Genomic DNA, 24,988 nt, shown 5'->3' with positions numbered 1-24,988 from the left:
TGACTCTGTCAGCAAACAATGAAAATTGAGGTTATTTTGCCCAGACTAGTAAATTTTTTGCATTTAGTTTTGTGCAAACGCACTGGTTTTTTACATATTGAACAATTGTAGGGCCTTCTTTTGCCTTGGCTACTGGTGCTTGGGGTACTCTCACTTGGCACGCTTGCAGGCTGTAATGTGGACTGCTCTGCTTCTGTGGAACAAACAAACTCAATTCACTTTATGGACTTAACCTCTTACCTGTACATGTACTTCACAAAATGTAAAATCTTATGATGGGAATTTTTAGTACTAAAGAAATGTGCCAGTAGATAGATACAACTATACATCAAAATGAATTTTGATACTGTAGTAGTAGATGTGCAGCTGAGAAATTCTTAAATACTGAGTAAATTACAAGTGTTTTAGTATACATGACAGCCAGAGAGAGAAAAACAATATAATGCAAAATTAGTGCAAACTATTATTCTGCTATTACAAGATTTGCAGATGTGGGCTCGCTTACATTGGGTACCTTGGGAGCGGGCTTTTCGCTGGTAAAGATTGCATCCTTCCTGGCCTGCGGGCGAGTACCACCTGGTGTATTTCCCAGAGAGGTTTTGATTACCGACAGAGGTCCTGGTGCCATATCCGGTCGATTTTTGTAGTGAATTCTCCTCCATCTGGTCTTGTGCAAGAAATGTACAGTCCTTGACCAAATGGTCAAAGGACTTACAACACGAGCATTGGCGGGGGTGAGGGCATAAGGCAGAGGCATCTAACGCGGTTGCGTATGGCGTGGTATCAATGGCATCAAGACTTGCGCTGTTTCCGAGTTGAAATTGTTTGGCGTACGCCATGCTGGAGTGAATGTCAAACATACACCAATGACCAGCAAAATTTACAATTGGCAAATTGAATCTGTTCACGATGAGGCAAGCTCAGTATAACGTGATGGTTCTGCGGCCATTACCACCTTTTCATATGCGTTCCACGCTTGTAACCAGGTGTCAAACGAGTCGATTTGGCGTTTTCGAGGCCCCTTGATTACGTAAGTTACACAGTTTATATCGCTCTGGGGAGGAGGTATGCTTCCGTTGTTGGGCAAATTTGCGAACGGGCTAAGGGTGGATAATAGATCAGAGAAATCAATGTACTCACACTTAGTGACCGCCTGCAAAAGCTTCTCGGACATGCTTCTTGTTAGTGCTGTTGCGGTATTCGCAGCTGGAGCTGGGGAGAAGGTCGTGATCAGTGTCTGTTGAGAGGGTTGTTGGTTTGTTTTGCTGGCCTGTTCAACGAGAACCGGAGGAGGCTGAGGCAGAGGTGATTGGACTTGCTTTTTTAAATTGTTGTGCTACGCTTGAAGGGTCTCCATTTGTGAAGAAAGGTTGCGAATGGCCTCCAAAAGAACCGACGTTGACACCTCATCTGACGTTGGAGATTCCTGAATCTCCGTTCCATCACTGGGGCCCGTACAGTTCTTTCCTGGTGTACTGAACTGGTGACTGGATTTTCGGGTCTTGCACCCTGGACATTTGCCTTTTCTAGAAGACATAGCGTCAAAGAAAAACTCAGAATACTCGGAGAAAACGCACAAATACAATGTCAGTAAAAACTCAAGGCATATTGATCGTCGGGATCAAAGTTCACAGTAACACGTGTCCGTAACTCGAGACAATAATCAAGTTGACATCACCTCATTTACATTAACATAATTTAACTAGTTAAATATTACATACATGACGTACTGACTGAGCTAAAAGGAAAAGAAAGCGCTGACTTTTCAACGTCTAAGTGAAAGATGGTGGAGTGTTTTGTGATGGATTTTAAAAGCAATCTGTATGTTAAAACAGCAGTGATTGCTCTCCCGGGATTTTAAAAGGCCTTTTGAGTAGCTTTCTTGACAGCTACTCAAAAGGCTGTTCACAACACTATGAAATATGCACCTTACTTAAGATGGAGTCATGGAGAGAAATCAAATTGTTTGGGTGAAACGAATATCTGTGCTTTGAGACTGATAATAGTAGAACATGATCCAGTGGATTTCATTTTCACATGGCCTTTCTTGTTATAGAAATACTAAATCAAAGACAGCTAATGAAATATGCATAAATTAGTGACAGATGGCCATGTTTGGATGGAGTCACCATAACTTGAAGGGTATGAAATATTTTGACCTAAGTTTTTGCCATAATCATTTACACACCAAACGCAATATTTGTGCAAAGTCTGAGCGAAATCGGTGATTTGGAGCTAGCCAGTTTGTTACCTGCAAAATTTTATTAGGTCTAACATTCAATGACAAGGCATAACTCTTATATTCTAATTGTCTCTTTAATTGAACTTTAATTCTTCCACTTTCTTGTGGCAGTCATGATAACATGTTGACAGTATTGTTAACATCTGCTGGGACATTTACCACAGTTCCTTTTGATGTGAAGTTTATATGAAATAATTCATATATGAACTATATATCATTTCACTCCTCACGGGAAGATATGAACTCAACTAATTGACCTCGCTCCCAATGTGTGGCTTCATAGCTCAGTTGGTAGAGCATCGCACCGGTATTGCGGAGGTCACGGGTTCGAATCCCGTTGAAGCCCTGATTTTTTTTCAGGCTTCTTTCCAATTGCTTAAATTGGAAAATTAACTGCGATGATCATTCTTCACTTTCATCTTCAACCGCAGTTCATGTATGAATTATTTCATATAAACTTCACATCATTTCACTCCTCACAGGAAGATATGAACTCAACTAATTGACCTCGCTCCCATTGAAGCCCTGATTTTTTTCAGGCTTCTTCTTTCCAATTGCTTAAATTGGAAAATTAACTGCGATGATCATTCTTCACTTTCACTTACAGTTCCTTTCATTTTGAACTGATTTCCTCTGGGAGCTTGCAGAAGCTTTTGAAAAGCCAACCGAGGTGCCAATATTCTGCACCCTAACTCATTCAAATAAAAAAGTCTGGTTTAGCTGGAAAGGACATTCCATTCTTAGCTGCGCTGAGGGTGGTATGATCCACTCAATACCATCAACACTTGTTTTAGTTAGTAAATATTTTCCTGCAGCAGGTTGGGAAAGCCTAAGTTTTTCAGTAGTGACAACACTGTGTTTATACCACAACTGGTTACAACAAGAGCAACTGTACTCTGGACCTCTAGAGACATCAGCATGAAATTTTCTGATTTCATCAGTAATGGTTGAGTTATATACATTTTTCTCTTTCTGATATTGACGCTGGTTTGCTAGTCTCTCTTTTCTATGGTCTGCAGCTTCATTTGCAATTTTTTCTTTCTGATATTAACATTGGTTTACTGATTCATTTGCAATTTTTTCATTCTGATATTGACATTGGTTTAACAGTCTCTCTTCCCTACATTCTGCTGATTCGTTTGTAATTTTCTGTCTTTGATACTGAGAATGGGTTGCCAGCCTCTTTTTTCTTGATTCAGAAGATCATTTGCATGTTTCTTTTTCCTGTTCAGACACTGCTGGGCTAGCCTCTTTTCCTTAGATTCCTCACTTTCATTTACCCTTCTTCTTTTCTCATATTCATGTCTTACAATCAATCGTTTTTTCTTTTTCTCCTTGTGTTACAGTTAAAGACTTTCACTGTCTTTTTAAACTCATGGCTATGCGAAGCATAGAAACGTGTTTGTTGCGGGGACTCCGATATGCAAATGTGTCACTTGCTCACTCACTCAGGTGTAGACACTGTTCATAATTAGTCGGTCCGAACGAGAGCTCCCGAGTCCAACGCCATGTTGGAATAGTAACCGAGTCCGACGCCATATTGGAATAGTAACCGGGCCCGCCGCCATATTGGAATAGTAACCGTGCAGTCAGTGCAAGACTACTACTCAATGCGTGCATTGTGCCAGCCCGAATATTGATGATTTTGTAGCTTTTACACGATCATTAATATTAGGTGTTTCGCTAGATTGAAGTGGAGTTGACTTCGAATGTTTGAATTAGTACTATGGCCAACTTGAAGGCTGAATTTCATGAGCATTTGAGTCGTCCAGGCGTTCAAAATGACCAGGAGATGTGCATTTGTTTGCTGGAAAGTGACCTGAGAATGATTAAATCTCATGCTGATGTGGTAAGCTTTGATGAGAATGTGTCTTATTCCTCAACCTTAATGAATTTATATGAGCGAAACGAACGTTTAATGAACTAAACAGCTGTTGAATAAAGGACAGACATCAGCACCATTGTATAATATTGTAATTTCATTTTTATAATTTAGTAACATCTAAACCTGAGACCAGCCAAAATATTGTTTTAACTCTACGACATTGTGTCAGCCTTGCAGAAGTGACGTATTATCGTTTTACTTTTCAAGTTTGGCTGATTAGATCTCCTGTGAGATCTAACGTTCAATCAAGCTGGACCTTCGTTCACAGCTTTGCAGTTTAAACACTTAAGTTTTTCATGTTGAGTTGTCCATGTTCAACCGGGATCAAGTTAAGTTTAGATTAAAGTTGTGTTCTCTATAGTTGTCTTGATTATTTTAGTACATTGATCTGAACTCTAAGTGGGATCTGAAATGCACAAAAACTTGGAAAGAAATTCCCAAATACTTGATTTTGATAAGCTTAAATGATTTTTACCCTGTCTTTTGTTTACTCTTTTGCTTCCTGATTGAAAAGATAACAAAGGGAAAGAAACGCCCTGTGAGCTTGTCCCCAGTTAGTAGTTGATACTAAATACATGGACACTTCAATAAAGCTGTTATTATTATTGTTGGAACACATTTATGGGTCGACAGATTTTTCAGATCAACACTGAAAATGCTTGCAAATGAGTCTACTTATTTTGATGTATTTTACGTGCAATATATATAGAGATAAGCGGTTCCACATTGGAAAAGAAGTGTCGTCTCATAAGAAACCTTACCTATAGCCTTGAATGAAATGCAATAAAAAACTTTTGTGAACTTGTATGACTTGAATACATGCACATTTTTCCAGCAGGCAGATCAACATCAAGATCTGGGTGTGAAGGAAAGGTAGGGGGGAAGGGAGGGGAGAGTACTCTATGATTTGTTGGGCAGGAGTGTCCTCTGTGACCCAAGAACCTTAGCCTTTACTACTCCATGTTCTGCTGCAATTTTGTCACCCTAGCTATTCTGGACGTATGTCTTTTTAACTCTCTAAACGAAAGGCGAAGAAACAAAACTACAACAATTAAGTCTGGGGTAAAAGGGAAAGGGCTCGGAAGTGATCCCTTCCATTTAATAGAAATTTTTCCAACTGGAAAAGGTAAATGTACAAGAAATATAACAGCAACAAATAATTAGGGGGGAAGGGGGGGAGCGAAGCTACGCTGTGCACAAGCACATGGCGAATGAAGTGCATAGAGCACATGTCAGAGAAAACTAGTACCAGTCCTCTCTCCCTTCCTCCAGAGTTAAATACAAATAAATGTAATTATTTTAGACTTAACTCTCTAAACAAAAGGCAAAGAAACAAAACTACAACAATAAAGTCTGGGGTAAAAGGGAAGGGCTCGGAAGTGATCCCTTCAATTTAATAGAAATTTTCCTAAGGGAGGAACGACCTAACCCCAGACGAATAACAGAGGAAGGAAGAAAATCTAAACAAACAAAGCCAGCTGACTAACTGCTTGCATTCTGTCTTAAACTGGGATGTGAATATAAGATCTATACGCATCTGACTGCCAGTCTCCTTAAACGTTTAATAAGTTCTGCTGGGATTTGAACTTGAACGGCCAGAGTGGCCCCGCCTGATCGAAAACTATGTCCGCTAAATTTAGATGGATTCAAGTTCATGGTGGTTGTCAATAATTTAAGTAGGGAGTTAAACTTTCCATATGTCAGAGGGACCAGACCTCCTTTGGTTGAAGCTGGAATGACAAAGGCTGGGCCTGATAAGGACGCTGGTACTAAGCTGAAAGCATGCTTGAGAGTTGTATAAAAGCAGAGTGGGTGCTGGGCAATGCGTGGTAAAGGAATAGTCAAAATGCGCTGGCTAAATTGGATTGTTTTTGACCATCTGTTGATAATGATGGTCCAGTCCGTAAAGAAGAGGATGTCCCCTCAATGCAGATGTTTTGATGGGTTGAAATGTGTTAATCCTCTGCATAGCAAGTTAGCTTTACGGAGGAGGCCAAAGAAAGCTACCAGACAGACTGCCCAAAATGTTGCATGCAAAGGATCATCTAAGTTTAAGTGATTCTTGAAGGCTAACAGGATCTGAGGCGTAATTGGTTTCTTTTGGGATACTGATAAACTTTTTATGCGTTTAATTCCCCGAAGTATAGTTGCCAGCTGAAAATTGTTTTTGGTTGGGTCCACAAGTCCGTGCTCAAGATGTAGGATGCGAACTGCATTCAAATAAGCTGGGATGGAGGATGCTGAAAGTGATCTTGTGAGGAAGGCTGCGTAGCGGTTAAGGGTTGATACTGATGCCGGGATAGGCTGGCAACCATAGTATACACAAAAGGAGAGGTATGAGTGCATTTGACTCAGATAGGTGGACTTGGTAGTAGGAGCATATGCTTGACGCCGGAAACTGATGACTTCGCGGTCAAGTTGCTGCTGATCCTTTGTATCTAAGGAGTGCAAGAGACAATGATGACATGTGACATTCTAAATCATATGATGCAGGGGATTCAGAGAGCCATGCCTGGAACGTTGACCAGTAGTGTACATTGTCAAGGGTGAAACACTATCTGCTAGGGTTTTGGTTGTTCCTGGAATGTGTTTGACTAACAGGCTGAAATTGTAATCCTCCTTAAGCCAAAACAGAGAACAAAGCCAGTCCATCATTACTGGGCAACAGGTTGAACCTTTGTTTAAGATAGCCACAGCCACCTGGCTGTCCGACTTGTTGACCACTTGATAACCTGACCAAAAGGGTGCCCAATGATGTGCTGCCAAAACGATTGTGAATGTTTCCTTGGAATTGATGTGCAGAGAGCTGGGTAGTCTAATGCCCAGTTAACATACATCCAGTCAATTTCCCATATGCATCCCCCACCAGACAGGGAATCATCTGTAGGCACTGCTGTAGGAAGTTCTGGGGTTGCTGAGGGGAAAAATGTTTTACTGTTGTGTGCAGGCAAGGGGGAGGTCCACCACAGGAGGTCAGCTCTAGCACATAAGTTTAAATAAACACGGAGATACGGGCATTTAACAGCATTTGCCAAGGTGATAAGACGCCTGAGAAACATGTGGCCCCCTCAAACAACATGTGCTGCCCAATTGAGCTTGCCAATGAGTCGTTGGAGGTGAAGCTTGGAGCATTTACGTTTTGAACTGGTTTCCTTGAGGATGAATAACAACTCAGATACACAATCTTCTGAGAGGCGGAGTTCACACTTAACAGTGTCAATTTCAACTCCCAGAAAAACCAGACATTGGGCTGGGAAGACAACTTTTGTCCAGTTGACAGTGAAGCCAAGAGACCCTAGTAAGTTTAGTAGAATGTCAAAAGCTGCTTTGCACTGAAGCTGAGTCGGTTCAATGATGAGGAAGTCATCCAGGTACGCCAACAAATTATACCCTCTTCAGGCCATCATTTGACAGACTGATTGTGTGAGGCGAAAAATCATTGGTGAGGCCCTGGCTCCAAAAGGGAGTCACTTATCATAGAGGTAGGTAGAATGTTTAGAGTCCTTGAAACACCAAGACATCCCTGTAAGTTGCCAGCTGTATGGGGGAGTACCAACACTTCTGTAAGCATGTTTTAAGTCAACTTTTGCCAACCAGCAACCTGGTTGACAGAGGTTTGCTGCATCATCAACAGTAACATACTTGTAATGTTCTAAATCCATGTATGAGTTAGCATTTGCCATTAAGGGTCGGCTGCAATCCATGATCATCCATAGTTCATTTGAGTCCTTTGTAGGTACGGCCCCAAGTACATTAACGATTATGGGCATGTGGGACTTGTCTGCTACAGAAAAATGGTCTTCTTGAAGACCCATAACCAGTTCCACTTCAATTTGATCTTTAGCTCCAGGTCGTAGAGCAGATTTATTGTTGGGTGTAAAGGCATGTGAGACCGTTGAATCAGGAGGGAGTAGCTGAAATCCATTTTTAACACCATCTAGAATAAATTCCATGTCGGGATAATTTGATAGTTCTGCTGCCCAGGTCCCAAAAATTAAGTCTGTGGAGACCTTGGCTGCTTGGGGCTGCTGCATAGATTCCAAAAAGGCACCTGCTTTAATAGGTAAACTTCCCCCACACTCTGTGGGATAGCATGTCATTAAGGCAGGATTGGTCCCTTCATGTAACAATGTGGTCGAGATATCTCCAGCTAGTTCTGCCGTTAGAGTACAATTAGGAGAGATCTCTGCAGTTGAGTGTGGGTTCAGTATTGGGGGTCTTGAGCAGTAGCAGACTGGTGTTGCCATTGTGGGTGGGTTCCCATACATTGTGGTTTGATGCAAACATGATCATATCTACAGGAGGAGCCAAAGAGGCAACCTTCACGCCGTTGGAATTCAAAGCAAACATGCTTCCCTGTTGCTAGGTTTATGACTGGACAGGACGCTTTGCGAAGAGGTGGACGTGTGGATGTGGGAGTCGATGGATCTGGTCTGTGAAGCGTTTGATGGGATATGAATTGGCTGTCAGACCCCCATTTAAAGCTTATGGCAAATTGCATTTTGCAGTGCAAATCATCATACTACATCACTTTTGGCAAAGGGTAACACTTCGCTAGTTCAGAAATTTTTGAACTGTACACAATATAATCGAGAATTTCCTGGCTGGACGAAAGAAGCCCATCTTTCATGAGAGTATGCATCATACGGAAGTTAGCCGCTGACCACTGTGGGAATGAAATTTTGTCAAGGGATAGCTTCTTTTCCTGAGAGGATTTTAACACAATTCTAGCATCACCAGAGGTTCCAAGCACGGTCTCCTTATCCTCCTGCAGAACTATGGGGAGGGAACTAATGAAATCAGGTATAAGTAAAGGACGTTTACCTCTTGAAGTAGTGGGCTTTAACAGCTGTTGAGCTGGATCCTGCTCCTCTTCAGTTAAACCCAGTAAAACTGGATCTCCCAAAGAGTCCATGAGAGATTTAAGCTCCGATTGAACGGTAGGATCTTGCTGAAGGCTTTTTAAGGTTGGTTTTGCGATAGGATTATCATCAGGCGTTGTTGTGATCGTTGTCGCCATCTCGGGGGCACTGGGCTGCGCTTAATCTTGCTGTAGCTTCAACAGCTCGAGTTTGGTACGAGTGAGGTCCAATTCTAGCTTAAGTTCTGGTTTCAAAGATCTTCTCTCGCTCTCTCTTGCTCTACAGTGGACTGCTCTGCTTTAAATTTTGTCGGAGAGAGGTCTTTGATCATGGACTCAACTGACTCAGTTCACTTTCAACTGCTTCGCTCATCTGTTGTGGTGTTGATTCTGCCATTAAGCCGTTGATGTCGAAATCTTTCAGTTTAAGCAGAGGTTTTGTTGTCCTGCTGCTCTTTCTAGAAGCCATAGTGTAAACATTGAGATACGTACTGTAAAGAAGAATTCTGGATAGAAACTTGCATTGAAGGAAGCTACGCTGTGCACAGGCACATGGCGAATGAAGTGCATAGAGCGCATGTCAGAGAAAACTAGTACCAGTCCTCTCTCCCTTCCTCCAGAGTTAAATACAAATAAATGTAATTATTTTAGTCGTAATATGTGTGCAAAAGAAGCCAACGAAAAACCTACACTTTGTGAGTCAAGTGCCACCTTGCATGGTACAAACCCGGCTTGTTTTGACAGCATTTAATAATACACCAGTAATTGGAAGTTCACCATTATGTTTCATGTGTGTGCCACAGTTTTTTGAAATCCAGCAGTTGTGTTGAAAAACCGTGTGATGAAGTGCTATCAAGCAAACAAGCTTCCTTTGATTAATTGAGAACTTCCATCAATGCCAACTTAACATCACGCATGTTATCAGGTGTCACTGTTCTCTTTTGAGGATGCTCAACCTCTGAACTGTCACTTACTTACACAAAGGGTGGAATTTCTGCACTGCATTTGCTGCCAGCACATTGAAAAACTGAGCTGCAGTAATTACAGCAGTCATGAGGCAGATACAGATGCAGTGGTTGGATAGAATTGTCTAGTGATTGAAAAGCAGCAACCCTGAAGCAGCCTGAAGAATGCGTAGACTCCTTCACCTCCTTTTCACAATGTGCAAGTTGTTGTCCATGATAGAAAGCCACAACATATGATTGTAATCTGTCCCTTCCAACTCTTCTTGCTTCTTGTAGCTGGTCACGAATAGTCTTTGCTAGACCCCAGTTTACAACATATCGTATATCTGGGAGGTTAGGGCACTTGTTGGAATTACAATGCACTTGATTCCATTTCCTTAATAAATGCAACCAATCTTTCTTTGCAAGCTGACCATGAATTGGAGTGGTAGACACCAATCAAACAAGTTTCTTTGCTCTTAGTGCCACAGTAAACAGCATCTCCAAGCTTCATCATCAATGACTTGAGCACTTGTGCAAGGTTTTGCAGAAAATTATAGTTTTGGACATAGTTTCCCATTTTCCAAAACCAAATTTATAAGCCACTGCAGCTGATCAAACATCTCATTCTTTTTAACATTCTTGACAAAAAAATGCAAGTTGGGCCTAAAAAAGACCCACCACGTTTCTAGGGTTACCATGGGCTATTTCTGGGAGGAATATGAAAGATTTTGATTTTTCATCATGTGCCAGATATTTGCAATATGGCTCGGTCTTAGTGCACATTCCGTCTCAAGAACTTACATGCTGAAATGTTTGTCAAATTAAATGCCACATAGATAGGATATCACTTCATCCTAACAAACAAATTGGGTTCATACAGCGTGAGCATGATTCAATGAAATTCACAAATTTCTGGGCTTTCTGACGAAAAAGGGCGAAGTTTTGTTCACCTCGAAAGTCTGAAGAAAATTCAGTGAATTTTCCCACTGCCCATTGTTTTAGTTGATGCGAATTTTTGAGCAGTACTTCATGTCTACTGATAATTTGGCCCGATTTTGCGAGCGAAAATTCGCTCTTCTCCAATTTTCCTTTGAACTTTCTAGCAAAAATTCACTCTTCATTAAGTTTCCTATCGATTCCCAGTAGTAAGATGAATTAAGCCAGAGCAAAACAAGAACATGTGCGATAAAAACCTTAATGTCATCGTAAGTGATAGCAATATCTCAAAGCCTTTTCTCACAAACTTACCTTGCTTATGTCCAGAGAAAGCTGAGATCACTTTGTTTATTAGTCTTAAAGTTTGCAAGCTCAAATGGTCTGTTTGCCAACCTGTTTTCATTGAACAAGAAATGCTACTTGTGGTAGTACAATGAACCCAGGCTCTGTGCGATTTGCGATATTACTGTCGAAGGTTCAAAGCTATTACTGAACTATCCAGGCCAGTCTTTTACAGCAGGAGTACGGTATAAGCTTAAATAACAGCATCTCATTTTGGCTCAGTTTGCGTAAGAATCCTTTGGCTCATGGCAGCCGTGTCTCTCCCTTTTGCATTTACCTTCTGAACACTTTTCCTTCCCTAATCCCATTTCTTTGCACTTCCAACATGCTCAAGTGCAGTCGCATGTCTCCATCTCTTATTCAACGAGTGTGAAATAAAGAGGGATTGTCGTGAATGATATTCTATCCATCATGGCAGGCAGACAAGAACATGGCTAACGTGATAACAGCTGAGGGGACTGGGCAGGTGGTGCGGCCATATGGAGACCTTGCACTAGATAAACAACATGTCTGCTTGTCCATCGATCACTGAATTTGATGTCACTTTGGATGAATTTTTGAGGCGAAGTAGGCCTTCAAAAAGACCTTATTAAGAATTTTACTTTCATCCGAGTTTACCCAGACTAGCAGTTTGACTTTTGTACCTGCCTTGCCGGCAAAGTGATGTGGCAAAGATTAAGTTAGCGAGTTCATGTCATTGAAAACGATCAAAAGATTCAATTTCTCTATGTTCTTTGCCATGAAAGACGGATTAACACATAAACAACAGGGAATTTTTTAGAGGAATAAAGCATCTGCGATTGTACACAAGAGAATGGTACATTGATGGCTCAGTAATGCCCAGCACACTACACTGCAATATTTCTCATACTGCAAGCAGAATTATCCCTCTGGTAAGGAATTTTCGTTCTGTTGTTGAAAATGCCACAAATTTTCATCCTTTGTTTTAAAAAAATAACGCTCAAGACATTGCAAGAAAGACGCTCGAATTGTCTTCGAAAGTTCGCAGAGACAGAACGAAATTCACGCATTTCGGTCTAATTACTTTTGCACAATACTGTACATTGAATAAGCTGCAGGCAAAACAGTCCTTATACTGGTCCATGATCACAACATGTACTTTAACTATAAACACATATGGACAACAAAGAAGCCAACACAAGTAGCAACAATTTTTAGCTGTAATTTGGCCTGAAGATTAAAGTTTTACACTTAATCAGAATTGCAGGAATTACAGTATTTCTTACTTTAAAGTAGCAAGGAATAATAATAACAATAACAATACATACATACATATATACAGTTCAGTCGTTCAAATTGCCTGATGAGTGTGGTCCTTGTACCATACGAAACAGTTCTGTAGCAATAAAACGATGATTACTCGTGAGACCTGAACCTCTGAAGTTACATACATACATACAGTTCAGTCGTTAAAATTGCCTGATGAGTGTGGTCCTTGTACCATACGAAACAGTTCTGTAGCAATAAAACGATGATCACTCGTGAGACCTGAACTTCTCTGAAGTTACATACATACATACATACATACATACATACAAACTTTATTGATGCTCCCTAAGTGGGTTTTTCAGCTCAATACAATTACAATTAAAAATTTAAATTTAAATTTAAATTAATTAAGAATATAAGTACACTAATATTATAATTTCAATAAATATATCAAGAATATTTCAAATATATATATCTAAAAAGAAAAAAATTAACCTAATAAAACATTTCCAAAATGATGCCTAAAATTCTTGGGGCATTTTAAGGACTTAATATTATTATTCAAAGAATTCCAGAGTTTGGCTCCTCTGAAAGCAAAAGAGTGCTGCCCTGTTGACAGGCAACATAAGGGTATGTCCAAGGCACCAGACAATCGAGTTTGTCTATTATGGAGTTGGGAACTTAGTTTGAACATATCAGCAAGGTAGTCTGGAACGAGTTTTTTAATACATCAATGCACCATAGTTACATCGTTTAGAGTAAGTTTCTCTCTAATAGGAAGCCATTTCAGTGATCGCAGCCCATCTGAAATATGGTCATACTTTCTTAGCCTCAGAATAATTTGTCCAGCAAAATTTTGGACTTATTGTAACTTGCCAATGTTGCTGTTGCTGGTATTACTCCAAACAGTTGAACAATAGTGAAGTTTACTAAAAACAAAGGAATTTATTACTAACAAAAGCGTTTTCCTATCCAGGAGATGCTTAATTCTGTTAATTTGTTTCAGTTTAAGAAGACAATTCAAAGCAGTCTTAGTGATATGTTTGTTGTAACTGAGGCATGTGTTGAGAAGAACACCTAAGTCTTTAACAACAGGCACACATGTTAATTATTTGTCAAACAGTGTTATACTGAATGATGACAGTTCTGCAAAAGTTGTGGTACTCTGACAGCTAGAACTTTAGTTTCGTCCGGATTGATCAAGAGGGAGTTTTTACAGCACCACTGAGATATTCTCATAAGATCTTCATTCAAGGCAGAGATATACGTGGTTAATTCAACAGGTGAGAAGGACAAATACAGTTTGCAGTCATCAATATAGGAGACAGATAGACAACGTTTAGGAACAGAAAGGAGGCCGTTAATGTAGATTGTAAACAGAACTGGACCTAAAATAGAACCTTGCGGAACTCCGAAATCGAGTGGGAGTACTTTAGAAACTGCATCACCAATTCGAACGCACTGTTGTCGGTCAGAAGGGTAACTCCGGAACCAATTTAACGCACCCTGAAAAAAGTTGAGACTTTGTAGCTTGGATAACAAGATATTGTGTTGAATACTGTCAAATGCTTTAGACATATCAAATGAGACCATGATCGAGACTTCTTGTTATCCATAGCCTGGAGTAACTGATCTGCAACGTACAACAGAGCTGTTTCTGTCGAGCGAAAATTTCTGTTTCCCCTCTGATGTACTGCCAATTTATTGTTTCTAATTAGATACTCTATAAGTTGCCCATGTACCAGCCTTTCAGTAATTTTTGAAACTATTGGCAGTAATGAAATAGGGCAGTAATTGTTAGGGACATCTGGGTTACCGCATTTAAGAAAACAATAATTATAGCAACAATGATAAAAATAAGTACTGACAAAGATAACATAATCATATTGATAAAGCTGGTTCAAATGGAGATACCATCATCCTGCATTGTTATGGTAATACAAGGCAGCATGGAAATTTGTATGTCACCTTTCTTACTAAAAGACCGTAGGATGGACAGCTTTCCAAGTGCTTCTCGCAATGCAGTAGCACCCTCCTTTCCTTGCTTTTTATTCCTGCAAACATTCATGTAGATCATGTATCAAAATATACAAGCGAAAGAAATATATTTGCTATTGATGGAAAAATAAGGCACATTGGATGTAAACGTCACATTACAAAATTGTGACCGTGTGTGAGAAAATGTACCTTAACACTTATCTGTTTAACGGGCAAAAAAGTTACGCATCCGTTAGTCATCCATTAGAAAGTTTTCTTGAAAAAGTTTGAGGCGTTAGCCCAACTGTTAGATGTTAGCACCAGGTTGTTAGAATGGAGAGTGCAACCGTTAGCAAGAGACATGTATCTGTTAGCATCAGACCATTACACGGGACAGCATAACTGTTAGCAAAAACTCTGTATCCATCAGCACAGCTAGCGAGGCCATTAGGATCCGTCAGAATAAACTAGCATTCGTTAAATGGGTAACAATTCTGTTAGAATGACATGACACGTGTTTTGAAAGAGAATGTGGTAGCCTAACACAGTGTGAAGCGAGAGCAGCTCTTGGCCTTCCATCTAGTTCAAAACAATTGTGAGAGATGGCTATCTTTTGACGAGAAGTTTGGCGATTATTGTTTTTTGATGCCCTGATGATTGATAAATACAACTCAAATGAAATTCAATAAACCCTTCATACTATAATGATTCTTACACGATCCAAAACCAAACACGTTTGCCGCTTTTGAGAACAAAAACAACATGTAAAATCATAACAACGATCATGATTATATGAACTGTTTTATTATCTCAGCAAAGTCCGGTTGTTTCCAGAGCTTGTAATTTGTTACTGTAATTCATGAACAAACGAAAGTTAAAAATACCTTACAAATGCCATAAACGGGCATAAACAGACGCGGAGAAAACTCGGCCAAAATGGCCATCCCGTTCGAAACGAGCAGATCTGTTTATAGTCTGTTACAGATCTGCTGGCACATCTGTAGCAGATCTGGAGACAATCTACAGATTATCTGCAGATCATCTGCAGAATGTCTGCAGAGTGTCTGCAGCAATGATCTGCAATAAGTCTGCAAATTTGCAGACGCTCTGCAGACGAAATCAGCATATTATGTTAAACAAAAAGCCCACAAAATGCACCAATCAAACAACGTTTATTTAAAAGATAGACAGAGGAGGTCAGTCTGTTATTCATCGAAAGTAAACAATTAATGTTGACAGATAAGCAAATAATGCTAACAGGAATTTAAAGTACTTTCTTAGCGTGACATTTTCCACGCATTCCAAATGAGTAAAAAAACCTTGGGTAGCAACCACTCCTTTCAAAAATCTAGGCTTCACGTAGCCTGCGAGCAACAAGGGAGCTTTCTCACAGGCTAGACTTCACTCGCTTTTTTTGGTTCACTTGGCAGGTCATTTACAGAAACGAGATCAAGTAAACTGGATACTGAGTGAGATTCATTTCTTTCTCATCTGCGCTTGGCACCTGCTTGACATGAAGGCAGTTTAAAGGAACGAAAGAGGTAAGTAGAGTGCCTGAATAATGCACAACAGCGATTGCTTATTGTGTTTCTGTTCGCCTTATGTATATATTTTTTCATTTGCTTCATAGCTTACTTAGATATATCAACAGATATAAAAAAATATTCGTTCATTAGATACTCGGTTCATGGTGCAGCATTCTACTGTGGCCTAAAGTCTATTCCAGCACACCAGGGCCAAGTGAAGACTGTAATTAAGAGAGGTCACCACCAAGAGTTTACGGAACACTGACGGAAACTTGACTCACACTGTTATCGCATACTGAGTAAGTACGCTTACACATTTGTAACAAGTTTAGATAATACATTGTATTCTAGCAGGTAGCAATAAAAGTAAAACCTGAAGCCAACTTGGCATAGTTTTACAGACCAGTCAAAAGATTATTCACAATATGCGAACAATGATTAAATGTTACTTTTAGGGTGACCTTTTGATAAGGTCGGTTTCTAAGTCACTGCAGTGAGTAAATCCAGGTTTTTCAAGACATACAGTATTCTCAATAAATGAGTTTACGACCAAGCATTGTAGATTTCATGTGTTCAACAGCACACATCCAAATACTTGGAATAAACATAATACACCCGCAAATGACTTGATTCACACACTGCTCTAAACATAAACTAAACATGAGATTAATCCATGCTGTGAGAAATTACTAACACATTACTCTTTGTAAATATTTTTAGTGATTGGACAAAATGTTTCATTCTCTTCACTCAACTAATACTTGTTTGTTTACATTGTTCGATTGCGTTATCAAAAAAAATGTTTTTTTTCCGTTTAACAACTTCTTCCATTTGCTTCAATAAGCCCTTTTTCTCACTATGTTTTCTTCATTTCTTAAGTCCAAAATACAATGAGTATGTCACATGGCAATTTGAGCACTGCAAGTTACTGAGTGAAGAATTATCTTGACATCTGTTTTTTTGTTAGCACCAAAATGGAAAAAAACTACTGAGGGAGTTTTATCAATGATTTAAGCATTTAGTTTCACATCAGTGTAATATCAATTTTGCCCATTTCACGCCAAAGGAAGAAATAAATAACTTGAATACATGTTGTTACTATTATACTGATACTGAGAGAAAAACTGTCAGCTGTTTTCATTTCGTAGAGATGGTCACAGTCACAAAAATACATGTACCTTAGTAGAACTTTCCATTCTTATTTAGTTACAGCTCATCTGTAGTTTTTTCTTTTGGCTGTTCCAACTTTGTTAAAATGCGGTTCATCTGGGACATGGAAAACTCCACTTCGTTGAGAATGGCAAACCTTCCAACATACACTATAAAAAATAAAAATATATTTGTAATCTACATGTATGTATTACTTTTAAAAGTAGTCAGTTTATTATTATCGCAATTATAGCAATATGATTACAAAAGTCTGACACATCATCTCTGATCATGTGTGTTTGTGTGCGTATGTTGCTACAGGTTGCTGCCTGATGCCCTTACCCTTTAAAGTCTTCAACACATCTTGATTCTGAGCCTTGCTAAGCACACCCGCTTTGCTTGTCTGTGTTTGGGAGCCATGGGCAAGACTTGTTGCCAGAGTCCCCTCACTGAAGAAGGCTTCAATTAACAGCAAGTATAATTTCTTGGGGTCTTTATCGCATTGACTGTGAATGGAGTGAAGTTTAGCTGAGGATATGTAGCTTCCAGGTCCTGGCACAAGCTCTTGTTTCCCAGGACCTGCAACGTGGTATTTTTTACTCTCATCTTGATTACCAGACGGCAAGTTCTCGACCTAAACATTAACTTAAATCAAACAGAACTGCTTAATACTAGCCTGTGCGTATATAGCGAGTTTGATTGTACTACTAATACTACTAGACAGTTTGATCGTAATACGAAATTGGTTATTAAATCGATTGTTGAACCTACTGAGTTGGAGTTAGTTTCCGCTGCCTTGTCAGGGTGAAAAGTCTACAAAAGAGTTGAATGGTTTTAGGTACAGAATAAAAGCCAAAAATTGCCAACCTTCTTGTGTAAGTTGACTACATAACTAAAGTGCCACTCAGTCCTACTCCAGTTTGTTTTCAGAAATTTTATATTTTGTACATAAATATCTATAGAAAGCAACAGATAAAAGCTCACAGGCTTCATAAGGTCTCATTTACCTCTCTTTTGCACGCCAAAAATAATTTATTCTAGTGAAGAAATTGCATGGCTGGATTGTCTGTTCGCTTCAAAAACTACCCATTTAAATGATCCAAGCCTCCTGAACTGTTCTTTAGATGTTACTATTAACTACAGCTACATATGTGCAATGTGCATGTAAATCTGCTCAAACAGTAAAAATTATCTGTAAATCACGTCACCGTTACTCCGAACTTAGTTAATTTGATTTTGGGACGAATGCTGTGAATAAAATTGTTTCTCGATTTGCTCTTCACCTCCAATAATTACCCTGTTTTTTGAACAATCATCAGAGTTTAGTTAAACTGGAATGTTACATTATAAGAGGTCTTAAAACAGTTGAAAAACCACCAACCTCCAGTCTTAATAATTTTCCCTGGGTAGGGAGTTTTTTTACCGGTTTTCCTTCCTTTCTTTCCCTCCTCCCAGTCAACCATGGCTCTAAGCCCTCAAAGATTTGTCCGGCATAATGTACTTGCGAAGCTCTTGCGACGCTTTATAAATCTTCTTCCATCCAAAGAATCATAGCGAAAGCCATCTTTTTATGTCAAAACGTAATTTCTTACAGACTGCCTTGTTTCCACGCAAAATTGGAATATGACACTTCAACTGAAAGGAATATCAGTGTTAGCAACATCTCCTACTCTTATTGGACGTTTCAAGTGTCACAGGTGTCGGGTATCAGCCAGGAGAATCTGTCATATTCGCAGCGGCCGATGAGATTTCACTTGTGGTTTTTTCTCTTTGTCAAGAAGAGCAAATACAGGTAAAGATAATTTGTACATTTATTTCATTTTCTTCATGGCTGTGATATACTTACATGTTGGTAAATGTAAAGAATCCGATCCTACCGATGTGTTGGCTGACGCATCAGTTGACTGTCAGCCGACAGTCGGCTGACACGTCGGCCACTTTTTAACCTTGTAACGTACAAACTGCATCGGTGCCGTGTCGGTGACTCATTTGAGCCTTTTTGAATTATTGCAAGGCTAAACGTACCTTTTCCAAACTGAACTGACATGCCTTCGATGGAAAACTTTCACTATGATATGAAAATAAGAAGTTTACTTTTGACTGCCATCTTGTTTTTCGTGCTCTTAGAACCCCGTTCCCATTACGACAACTGTTATTAGAACCCAGTTCTCACTTCGGCAAACACGTTAGCCGACTGTCGGGCAACGCGTCGGCTGACTGTCGAGCGACGCATCGGCGGAGACTATCTTTATTTATTAAGCTAAACTTTATTGACTTCGTCATTGACTTTTTCAAACTTGGTGGCTCCTAAAGGAGCCATTTTTTTGTTGTTGACAGAGCCCTCTAGGAATAGAAGGCATCCTCCAACGCCAGTGGTAACAGCTTCTTCGCAGCGCGAAGTCGTTTCACCAACGGCAACAGATCACCCAGCTGCCTTCGACACTCCTGCTCGATCCTTTTCACTGAAAGTTTCGGGTCTCCCAGCCTCTCCAAGGTGCTTTCGTACGTCACTTCGTTGACAATTCGCAGCTCCGCTATGCCGAGGAAGTCTCTGATCGTGCTGCGTGCTGTGCGTGCGAGTCTGTAAGCGTTGTTTAGGCTACATTTCTTCTCGTTCAGAGTCGAGAGCACCGCCGCGTATTGTCGATGGATTTCCGCAAGGTCGTTCCGGTTGACCTTCGCAGCAGCTTCACGATTAGTTCCAGTTGATGGCTCTGAGGAGTTCTGCAAAGTTCGTAGCTGCTGCTCCAGGGCCTTAATACGGTCATCTCTTTCTTTCAACTGCTCTTTGTAGGCGGCGATACGCTGTTCATTCTGCCGGACGAAGTCTGCCATCTCGTCAGCGTCCTGTTGAGCCTGAGCTACCTGCTCCTCCCTCTCTTGGCAACTGTCTTCAAGCTCGTCGAATTGGGCCTTCAGATCTTGGTAGGCCTTGCCAAGTTGTTGATTTTTCTGCTGCAGCTGTCGACAAGTGGATCTGTAGTTAGGCTCAGCTTCTGGAGATCCTGGGGCTGCGGCTACCTGCGGCTGCTCCTGGTACCCTGTATGAATACATACCCAGCTACTTGGATGAGTTCACCTGGTTCTGGAACTTCGGGAAAGACCGAGCATTTGAGCAGTTGCTAGAAGACATCGCTGAACAGTATCCACTGCAGTAAAATTGCAATTAAAAACGGCTCCTTTAGGAGCCACCACATATTAAAAAGTCAATCATCAATAAAGAGTATAAACTTCTGAATGAACAAAAAATAAACATGTCGGCCGACTTGCTAATAAACTCCCTTTGGTAACCGACCCTTGACAAAACATCGAGAAGACCTCGGTACTAGTGTTTCATTTTAAAAATGGCGGCTATTTAGCTATCACATTTTCGTCCTTTCTTATGAAGTTGTTCTTGCTTCCAACTGAAAGAGATAACAAAATAATAGTTAAAAAGGGAAAATATTTCGACCGTGTCGGTAGTGTGTCGGCCGACGCATCAACAATTTGCTGACCAACGTGTCGGTAGTGTGTCGGTGATGTGTTGGTGATGTGTCGACTAACGTGTCGATGATTTGTCGGCCGATGTATCGGTGGGATCGTATTCTTTACCTTTACCTACATGTTTGTATCCCCAAATTGAGGCATCACATTTCTTGTCACTAATAACATGCCACTTAGTCATCCGGTTATGCAAATCAGGGTTTGCATTACTGACTCATTCTTGTAAGATAATGATGGTGTGAAACGTGATGTATTTCACCACTGCCATTTCCGGGGTGTAGTAGACGTCAAGATTTTAAGAACGTCTCCTCATGTTTTGAAACTGTTGTAGGTAAGAAAAATAGTCATAGTAAAGAAATTTAACCATCTTATTCCACTTCTCATGATTCATTCACGTGTTGACTTCAACTTTCATATCGTTCTTCTATCAACAGTGATATGTCGATCTATGAAATGTTTTTCCCTGAATGTTTTCAACAGGAAATTTAACACCAATACACCCTGCACTGCTCTTAAATTTTATTGAAAGAATGTGTCAGGTATATGTGGCTAATTCCTATATAATAAGGATAAATTAAGGTCGAAAGTGTATTTATCATTTAATTTAAGTGTTCAATTGACATAACATTTGATTTACTAACACGTCGTACGTAAGTGGCGGACCATTTATGCTTCTTATTTATGCATTTTCAATTTTCAACTATCTTTTTATCTGTAGAATTGAACTATTTTATCAATCTCAAAATGAACTAGTAATAACTGATCCAACTAAGGTTTATACCAAAGTCACAATACAATGAATGGTTTATCAATCCGGTTTTTGGACTTCAACGTGTTGTAGATCATCTGCAGACGCTGCAGATAATCTGCAGATCTGTTGTTAATCTGTTTTTCGTCTGCAGTCTTAAAATCACAAAGAGTATTCAAGCTTAACGTCTGCAGCAGATCCGCTGCAGATCTGCTCGTTTCATGCAGGATGCAATGAATAATGATGTTCTGCAAAGTAAACACACATCACGTGTCAAGAACTTATGCTCGTGTGTAAAGGACTTCATTCATAGGTATAATTTTTTAATAAAGTGCTACAAACTACGAGATGGGATCCCACGTGATCAATAACCTTCTTCTGTTCCCTTTAATCGCAATTTGTTATCATCAAAAATTAAGAGGTCTTCAAACTGAAGTAGAATAATTATTTGGTTTCAATTCACAAAAGTACGGGTTCAAAAATTTGCATAAAGTTGTTTAAATCTTCCAAGATGTGAGAAATGACCATATTCTGGCAAAAAGTTTGATGAATATTTTGATAGACTGTTGTCTGACTCTATCAGAAGAAACCAATTTTAAAGTGCCCCTAATCCCAAATTTTTTCTACTGCTTTTCAAAAAGAATACATAACTTGGTGAAGATTAAAAAAAAAATTAAGGTAATCGATCAAATCCTCGCATATCTATGAAGGTTGAAACTTGCAATCTTCTGGTTCACGGCCGCGTGAAAGGAGATCTGGGCCTAATGTAGCTGTGATGTCAGCGGGGGAAGCCAAGTTCTTAGTGTTTAAGACGATCGTGCGATCAGCTGGGTTTCATCTGAAAATTCCGACCTTAAATCTCCTTATTGTGACTTGCAGTCACCGAAATCATTTATATGCATTAAGAAATGGCATCTGACAATATAGATTCCGATTATTCGGTCAAGTCCGAGGACTCTGATGTCTGTTCTCTCCCAGAGTATGAACTGGAAGAGGAAGATGGTGATTTGGAAGTTACGTCAAATAAAAGTGAAGAAAGTCTGGACAGCTGTGACCTGGCTGATACGGATGAACCGATAGCAGATGAGGAATGGTTGAAAGAGTATGAAAAGGAGCAAAAGGAGAACGAAAAACTGGAGCGAATGTCGGAGAAAAGACTCAATGGGACAACACGAGTGGATTCCTGGTATGTCGCTATAAAATCAGACGTTTGTTGCACAGTAAGCCGAATTAAATTTTTATGCCGAATCTCTCCTTTCCAAAGGTGTTCTTGTGGAAACTGATCGACAGCTACTACAGAACTTAAGCGAGTGCTATTGTTGTAAAGAACTAGAAGGGTGCAAAGAGGCCTTAAACAGCGATCTCGTTCAACGAGACATACAAGCTGATTTGACACTCCAATGCATAACTGCACATCCTGGCTTCAAACCTGTGTGTCTTGAAAAGTGGAGTCTTCACGTGGCAGCTGACCGATTTCGAACGAAATCGAGAGAAAGATACAGAGAAACCGGTTTGGAAGAACGGTAAGTTTCGCTTTAATTTATCCACTTGTTTTGAAACTCGTTCGTGAACCTTCTGAGGCAGGAGGGCCACAGTTGTGCAAGAATGTGTCTTAGTGGCTTGGGAATCGATAAAACTTTACAGAGATACAGGATATTACATAGCCGCGCAGAGATACGAAAATTCCCTTTGAGTGTTGAAGAATATTTATTAGATAACCACCAATAAAAAGTCAACCCAGTTCACTTTCGCTGCAAAAGGCACCAGTTATTATGTAACCATAGCAATGGTGATCTTGTTCACCTGTGGAGGTATGCTTTTTCCACGAAAGCTCACCCGGTATTTCATTGGTTTTTATATAATAAAACCAATAATTGCCATGAAATTGCTGAAACCACTCTAGCAGATCCCGGGCTTTTTCATAATTTACAAAGCTAAGTTCACCGATTGAGGGATGTACCGATATATATATTTTTGGCAAAATACATGCATTTTGCTTATTTCCTTTACGTCTTGTTCCCAGTTACCTCTGTAACATTGCATCCAGGGAATTCTGTCGCCTGGTCTATGGTTTTCTTGGCAAAAAAAGAATTCCTCTTCCAGCATGTGCATATACGAAGATCAGGAAAGAATTTCCAACTTCTTAGGAAGAAAAATTCACTGGCTTTGACCTTGATGAAGAGAATTAGGATGCTGTGTCTTTGATGAACCACTCCCTGTTTTGTTTTCTTTTTTTTTTGCATTCTTCCCTCCAATTATACTTTATGCTACTCTAATAGTATATTTTCTTGAATGTTGTATTTATTTAATTATTTACATTCAAAACACTAAACACTTTTTGTGGCATTTAGCCTTATTGTTGTACTTTAAATATGAAAAACTTCAAAGCAAATAACACACAAAGTTTGAAAAGTCAATAACAAATGCAACATACAAGTATTTTTTGTCTTTTTCTGCTAGCATTAGACCCTTTTTTTGTCTTTTTGTGGACGAAGCCTTGTTCCTGCAGGCCTTTCTGCAGGTATGCCTGAAGCTGCAGTCCTGTCTGCATTTGACCTTTTTTTGGGCCTTCTTGAGGGTGCAGTGCTGTCTGCATTTGACTTGGCAGGCCTTCTTGGTGCTGTCTTGTTAGTGGTGCTTGCAGTTGCTTGAGACACTGAGACAGAAATAAATAAACCAACAGAAGTATATTGCAAAATGTCATGTCATTTGGCATTCGGGTGCATGAGCTACATGTGATATAGTAGCAAAGAAAAATAATTTTACACAGTGTCTACCTTTCAAAATTGTTTGACTCTTGTCTCAGCAAAACTAATAACAGTGTAAAAATGTGTAATTCACATTGTTAAAAGGAAAGATGAGCATGCAACAAGTACCAGGAGTTGTGGGAGGGACATCAGCAACAACCAGACTTTTTCTCTTTTCCCTTTTTTAATAGCCCCTCCTCTAGGTTGTTTTTCCAACATCATGTTCATAGGAGCCAGGGTCATTCTTCTAAGCCTCCTGGCAGCATCGTCTAAATCGTCTTTACTGGTCTTCAGATAAGTCTGAAAAATTTCTTCCACATAATCTACAAAAAAGTAAGTCACCAAGCATATTACCAACATGAATCATCAAGTAGACAACAATCACTGTCAACAAATTACATGTACATGTTTACATGTAACATGTGCAATGGAAAAAGCTAGTTCATCAGGATAAAAAATATCATCTGGACAAAAATGACACACATAACTGCACTAACTAGAAGAGATGGTATATAGAAATATTGCTTACCAAAATTCTGTACAATTCTTGCATTGTGCACAGTGGCTTCCCTATTTTTGAACTTGGGGTAAGACACCTTTACCTGCTCCACACCATCTCTCTTTTTAACCTCTCTTTGGAGGTTAAAATTGAAGTGCACTATAGGCAGGATATGCCTAAGAAGGCAAAATATGGAAATGTTAGCAGAGTTTAGGACTGCAGTGGCTTTTTCTTTTTACCAACACCATATCTACATGTGTAGATATCAAGTCGTAAGCAAAATGATGATGAATACCTGCAGTACATCCCAACATAGGAATAGGCTATCATCTTCAGGGCGAACTGGTTTAAAAGTGAGTGAAATCCCTCAAGACAGCTTGTCTGTGCAAATGGAGAGGCCTGTTTAATTCCTTTCA

At 39.7% G+C, this 24,988-nt stretch overlaps 1 protein-coding gene, 1 non-coding gene and 2 pseudogenes across 2 annotated transcripts; 2 read left to right on the top strand and 2 right to left on the bottom strand.

Annotated features, from left to right (window-relative positions):
- Positions 1-1,336: 1,336 nt before the first annotated feature.
- On the bottom strand, positions 1,337-3,752 carry LOC149115198 (uncharacterized; annotated as a pseudogene).
- Positions 2,516-2,588, top strand: Trnat-ggu (transfer RNA threonine (anticodon GGU)). Its single transcript has one exon. It is a non-coding gene; the product is annotated as a tRNA-Thr (tRNA).
- Positions 3,753-5,654: 1,902 nt separating the features above from the next.
- On the bottom strand, positions 5,655-7,186 carry LOC149115197 (uncharacterized; annotated as a pseudogene).
- A 14,429-nt stretch (positions 7,187-21,615) lies between these two features.
- LOC149115196 (uncharacterized) lies at positions 21,616-23,417 on the top strand. The gene has a single exon (XM_089284753.1). The coding sequence runs from the start codon at positions 22,235-22,237 to the stop codon at positions 22,607-22,609; it is 375 nt and encodes a 124-aa protein (XP_089140879.1). The 5' UTR covers positions 21,616-22,234; the 3' UTR covers positions 22,610-23,417.
- The last annotated feature ends 1,571 nt before the right edge of the window (positions 23,418-24,988 follow it).

This window comes from Orbicella faveolata, unplaced genomic scaffold (assembly GCF_042242905.1).
Source record: "Orbicella faveolata isolate gen_17 unplaced genomic scaffold, um_ofav_v1 contig_13, whole genome shotgun sequence".
Classification (NCBI taxonomy): Eukaryota; Metazoa; Cnidaria; class Anthozoa; order Scleractinia; family Merulinidae; genus Orbicella; species Orbicella faveolata.
Note: the sequence above shows the minus strand (reverse complement) of the source record. Positions and strands in the feature narration are given on the sequence as shown.